Source organism: Myotis yumanensis, unplaced genomic scaffold, assembly GCF_028538775.1.
Source record: "Myotis yumanensis isolate MYYU_CA2020_CCGP unplaced genomic scaffold, mMyoYum1.0.hap1 SCAF_1, whole genome shotgun sequence".
NCBI classification, from domain to species: Eukaryota; Metazoa; Chordata; class Mammalia; order Chiroptera; family Vespertilionidae; genus Myotis; species Myotis yumanensis.
Window position 1 is genome coordinate 2,292,291 of NW_027223752.1, and position 6,014 is coordinate 2,298,304.

The 6,014-nt window shown below is 69.5% G+C and overlaps 1 protein-coding gene across 1 annotated transcript; it reads right to left on the minus strand.

Moving 5' to 3' along the window:
- Positions 1-1,179: 1,179 nt before the first annotated feature.
- Positions 1,180-4,671, minus strand: TMEM121 (transmembrane protein 121). Its single transcript, XM_070400969.1, is given in 3 exon segments — positions 1,180-2,199; positions 2,201-2,646; positions 4,607-4,671. Coding segments are annotated over 2 exon segments (957 nt in total). The 5' UTR covers positions 2,522-2,646; positions 4,607-4,671; the 3' UTR covers positions 1,180-1,563.
- Positions 4,672-6,014: the final 1,343 nt, after the last annotated feature.

Sequence of the window (6,014 nt, forward strand, 5' to 3'; positions counted from 1 at the left end):
CGCTGCCCGAGCTGCTGCCTGGAGGTGTCGAAGGGCCAGGCCCGGGACGGGTGCAGCCATGGCCTCTCCCTGCACAGAGGAAGTGATCCCAGAGGCCAGCTGGCTGAAGAGCAGGTGATTCCCACGCCAGGCCGGCGTGGCTCAGCGGTTGAGCAGCAACCTATGAACCAGGAGGTCAAGTCCCTGTCAGGACACATGCCCAGGTTGCAGGCTCCATCCGCAGTGTGGGGAGTGCAGGAGGCAGCCGATCAATGATTCGCTCTCTCTCTCCCTCTCCCTTCCTCTTTGAAATCAATAAAACATATCAATAAAAAAAGAGAGCAGGTGACTCCCAGAGGCCAAACCCCGGTGGCAGTGGGGATGGAGGGGGGATGGAGGGGGGATGCAGGGGGTGACGCTGCCACCTGCCCATGGGCTCCCTGTGACCTTCCAGCCACACCTGAACCGCTGCTGGGGGAACGGCTGCTCCAGGGACCCCTCCGTGCCCCACCCCAGCCTCTGAGAGTGGTTGGTACAGACCCTCAGGGGTCAGGGGTCAGGGGCCTGGGCCTTGCCATGGGGACCTGCCCCGGCTCCACCCTGCTCCAGGCCCCTGACATGTGTAACCCCTCGGTCACCCTGCAGGCACCCAGCCAGGGCGACAGCCCCCAGAGGCCACCGGACCCCCTGGGTCTGACAGGCGCCCAGGTCCCACCACCGCGCAGGGGCCCCGGCGGAGGCCAGGTAAGCTCTGCAAGTGAACATCAGTGCCCTGCCCTCCCTGCCCCTCCGGGCGCCAGGCTGCCTGGGCCAGGGCCAGGCGGGGTGAGGTGAGGCCGGGCTCCAGGCTCCTGGCCTCAGGCTGCAAGGGTCCATCTGGGGGGTCCTCGGGCACCGCAGCAGAATCAGGGGCTTGGAGACCCTCTGGGCCTGAGAGGCGGGGCAGGGACATGGGCCCGGGACCCTGGGGGTGGGTCTGGGTCGGCGTTAGGGTACACCTGGGGATGGGGACAGTTGAGATTGGAGAGGGCTCTCTGGGACAGTGGCAATGGCCTCCCTACCCCCCCTAGGAGTCCCCACCCCCAGCATCACTCTCTCACACACACCCCCACCCCCCAGGAGCCCCCCCCAGCATCACTCTCTCACACACACCCCCACCCCCCTCCCCGGGTCCCAAACAGGCAGCAGTGAGGCTTTGGGTACAAAACTGTAAACATGAGTCTTTAAAATGACAGAGGCCTCTTGGCCCCAACTCTGAGCCAGAGGCCCCCAGGAGGGACCCCAGGGACCAGACCTCCCTCCCCTCTGTCTTCCCTTCCCTCCCAGGCCCCCGCAGGCAGGGGACAGCCTTCCCCTCCGCACACCCGCTGCTCTGGGGCCGGCTCCTGAGCGGGACGGGTCTGAGGTCCGGGGTCCGAGGGGTCCCTGAGATGAAAAAGCAGCTGCAGGCCGGGCACTCGCAGCACCGGCCCCGTGGGGAGCCCGCCCCACCCCTTCCATGCACACCGCACACCCCATCTGCCAAGGTCTCCGCGCCTCCCCAGCGGGTGTGGGGGGGGGGGGGGTGCGGGCGGGCAGGCCCTGTCACGTGTCCAGAGCGTCGCGCGTGGGCGAGGGCGCGCGGGGGCGGCCCAGCGGGCCATGCAGCGGCGGGGGGAGCGAGGTGCGGCGCTGCGAGGGCGGCGGCGGCTGCAGCTCCAGGGCGAGCGCGGGCGGCGGGAAGTCGCGCACCTGGCGGCGGTACTCGAGGAAGGTGCAGGCCTTGGTGGCGAGCGCCACCACGTTCTTGCCGACGAAGATGGCCGAGACGCGGCTGTCCCGGGACAGCGCCAGGCTGGCGGCGCGCGCCAGCACGGCCACCACGTTGACGGTGACGAGGCTGAGCACGGGGTAGAGCATCATCTTCTGCGGCGCGATGTGCTCGCCCTGCATGCTGACCTCGCTGAGCGCCACGCACGGCAGCACCAGCAGCAGCATGTAGCAGTAGAAGAAGGTCAGGCCCTCGGCCCACAGCGGCAGCCCGGTGCGCGGCGGCTCCCACAGGCCGGCCTGCATGTCCAGCAGGTCCAGCAGGTCCAGCGCCACCCAGAAGAGGCGGCCGCGCAGGTCCTCGCGCTTGCGGAAGGTGCGCACGTACTCCATGCGGTCGAGCGCCACGAGCAGCAGGAAGAGGCCGGGCACGCACACCGACAGCAGCAGCGTCAGGGCCTTGCGCGCCACCCGGGTCCCCCGCGCCGCGCCGCGCCGCCTTGTAGTTCTGGAAGATGAAGTAGAGCTTGATCTCCAGCACGAAGATGTAGAGGAACCACAGGATCATGGCGTAGCCGCGCTTGGCCGTGCGCACCTCGGCGCCCACCCACACGGCCACGTAGCGCAGCACCAGCAGGAAGCACACGTCGCCCACCAGCACGATGATGCACACGCCGATCTTGCGCGGGCCCTGGTTCTGCTGCACCAGGTAGGCGTCCATGACCGCCATGCTGCCCACGATGACCAGCGTGGTCAGGCACACGTGCCGCCGGTCCGGGGGCGGCAGCACCATGGTGGGCCGCCGGGACCCCCGGCCTGGGGGCGCGCGGCCCCCGCGAAAGGCGGGGCGAGGCCCGGCAGCGGCGGCGCTCAGCCCGCCGACATGGCGCCGCGGGGCCCGGCCCTCGAGCTCGGAACCTGGGGAGACCAGAGAGGAAAGGTCAGAGGCGGCGGAGCGGTCTCCCCCCACCTCCTCCCGCGCCCTCGGTGACGCGCGCGCGCCCAGGCGCGTCCCGGCCCCGGAGTCGGCCGCACGGCCCCCAGGGGGCGCTGCAGCCCCACCGGAGACCCGCGCACTCCTTCCCGCCTCCGCCGGCCAAGGAACGGAACGGAAGTGGCTTCTCCACGCCGCGCGCGCACGCGTCCCCCGGGCCCGGTGGTTCATCCCTGCCGAGCCCACGCCGCCATCCCTCCGGCCCTGGCGGCCTAGGCCCCACGCCTGAGGCCGTTCCCGCGGGACCCGGGCGTCCTCTCTCCCCGCGCCGCGCTGGGCGGGCCTGCGCCCTTGGGGATGGGGAGGCCCAGGCCCCATCCTGAGAGCCGGGGTTCTGACCCAGGACCGAGAGGCGTCCAAGTACAGAGGGCTCCATCCCGCAAGCCTCCCTGCCCGGCCCGGGCCCACCCTCCACGGCATGAGGACCGTTCTCTGCGCTGCTCCCACCACGGCTCGCACAGCCTTGGAGGCGGGCGCCCTGGCCGCAGCCCCTGCCCCTGGCGAGCACACCCCGCGGCGTGCGCACTGTGGAGGGGCCCCTGCACTCCCTCCCCTGCACCTTCACGCAAGACTCAGGTTGGGGTCCGCAGCCCGGGCCTCCCGCACCCCTGGCACCAGTTGCTGTGGCTGCGCTGGTCGGGGTCCCACACTGGGCGGAGGGTCGCAGCCCTGGGCAGGCTCACTCCCGGGGGACCCGAGGCCCGCACGCCCTCATGCACCCAGAGTCACTCGCAGACTCACTTCCCGCCGCGACCCCCGCCCCCTCCCCTCCAGGGCTCCCGGCCCGGCCCACGGCGCTGTTCACTGTCGTGTCTAGACAGGGACATAAAGTGTGATGCCGCCCGTGCCTGGGGAGCAATGCTGGGCCTGCTCCGATGACCACGCGGCCCTCACTGATGGGGGACCCCCCAGGGACCCCACCACTCAGCTCACACCTGCAGTGGAGGGTGCCGCTGCCTCCCCGCCGCCGTCATGCGCTCCTGCTCCCCACCCAGACACGCCTCCTCTGCTCCTCCGCTGGGCGGACAAGCTTGGCCCAGGGAGCCCCACACACACACCAGGACCCCCTCTGGCTGCGGCGGCGGCCTGGGCATCCCCCGCCCCCACCCCCGCTCAGGGGGGCCAACGAGCCAGAGCGGCACCCCGCCCCCCCCATCCCCCGCTCCTGCACCGCTAACCCCTTCCCGCATCCACTCCCTGGTCCCTCCACACCCGAGCGGGACCCCATCCCCAGGCGAGCGCGCGGAGCCGGCCTGGTCCCTGCGCGCACAGCCCAGAAGGGCCTGAACCCCCGCCGCTGGCCCGGCCCCCCCGCCCTCCCGCCCCGGCTGCCGCGTCGCCGGGTCCCACACGCCCTCCGCCCCGAACTCACAGCCGGCCCCGGGCCTCTCGCCCGCCAGCCCCGCGCTCTGCTCCCCGGCACCAGCCTCTGGGCCCACGAGGGGGGAACCAGGGCTGCGCCCCCACCAGACCGAGGTCCGAGGCGGGGCTGCGCCTCGCTGCTGCGCCCAGGCCTCCGCGCCGCCCGCGCCCCGCCGCCCCCGCCGCCGCCAGTGCGAGCGCCCGGGCCCGGCCCCCGCCCCGCTCCACCGACGCAGCGGCCCGCCCGCCCGCACCTACCCGCCCCCGGTCCGATGCTGCGCCCCGCGGGCCCCGAGCCTCCGAGCCTCCGCCGGGACCAGGCCGCCTCCTCCGCGGTCCGCTCCGCTGCGGCCCCCCGACCCCCGCCCGAGGCCCCGCCCCGCGCCCCACGAGCCCGCCGCCCGCGGGGATGGGGTCCGGCGCCGTTGCCACGGCGACAGCACTGCGCAGCGGCGGCGCGGGCGGGCGGCACTGGGGAGCCGGACACCCCGGGTCCACGCGCAGGCCCGGAACCCGCCTCACCCGCAGCCGGCGGGGGCGTCTTGAAATCCCGCAGCAGCCCCAGCCCCGACCGCCCACACGGTGCCCCCCCTCGCCCGCGTCAGCAGGCCCGTGGGAGCCCGTTCCGCTCGCGGAGCTGACCCGGCCGAGGGCGCCGGGCTGACCGCTCTGCAGGGGGGGCTCGGTGACCCACCCCGACTGGGTTGTGCACTGAGCTCCATGATCCATTCTGAGCTGCATCCGATGTGTGTTGCAAGGGAGGGGTCCTTTGTGGGTACATTGTGGCCCCAAACAGACATGCCCACGCCCTGTCTCCCCCCCACCCCGCCCCTGTGAGCGGGGCCTCCTGTGGAAAGACTGTTGACTCTTGAATAGCGAGGCTCCCCGTAAAGGAAGAATTTTTTAAATGTATTTTTATTGGTTTCAGAGAGGAAGGGAGAGGGAGAGAGAGAAACATCAATGACGAGAGAGGACCTCTGACCAGCTGCCTCCTGCTCGCCCCACACGGGATCGGGCGCAACCCAGGCCTGTGCCCTGACCGGGAACGGAACGGAGACCTGGTTCACAGGTCAGCGCTGAGCCGGCGGGCTGGGCGGTGCCTCCTGCTCTCACATGTGTTCCTGAGTATTTCATTCTTCTTGATGCTGCTGTACATGGAAGGGTTCTCTTCCTCTTCGGGTTGCTGGTGAGCAGAGGCGCAGTGGATTTCTGCGTGTGGCTCTTGTGTCCTGCAGCCTTACTGAGCTCACTTACTCCTCCTAATACTGTGGTGCGTGGATCCCTCCCGTGTCCTCTACACAGGATCCCGTGGCCTGCAGATAGAGGTGTTTCATTTCTTCCTGGTGCCTTGCATGTCTGGCTGGTGCTAATCGCCCTGGCTGGGCCCTCCAGTGCAGGGCCCAGTGGGAGTGGAGAGAGTGAGGCCCTGCCTTGAGCTGGTCCTGGGGGGCGGCTTTGAGTGCGGCTCCGCCCAGCAGTGGGGCAGATTCCTTTCAGGTGGAGGAGCGTCCCTTCTGGTCCACCAATTAACTTGAACTAAAGTAGCCCGGGCAGTGCATCAACCTATGAACCAGGAAGTCACAGGTCCGATTCCCAGTCAAGGGCACATGCCCAGGTTGCAGGCTCGATCCCCAGTGTGGAGTATACAGGAGGCAGCTGATCAATGGTTCTCTCTCATCACTGATGTTTCTATCTCTCTCTCCCTCTCCCTTCCTCTCTGAAATCAATAGAAATATATTTTTTTTAAAATAGCCCTAACCGGTTTGGCTCGGTGGATAGAGCGTTGGCCTGCGGACTCAAGGGTCCCAGGTTTGATTCCGGTCGAGGGCATGTACCTTGGTTGCGGGCATATCCCCAGTAGGGGGTGTGCAGGAGGCAGCTGATCGATGTTTCTAACTCTCTATCCCTCTCCCTTCCTCTCTGTAAAAAA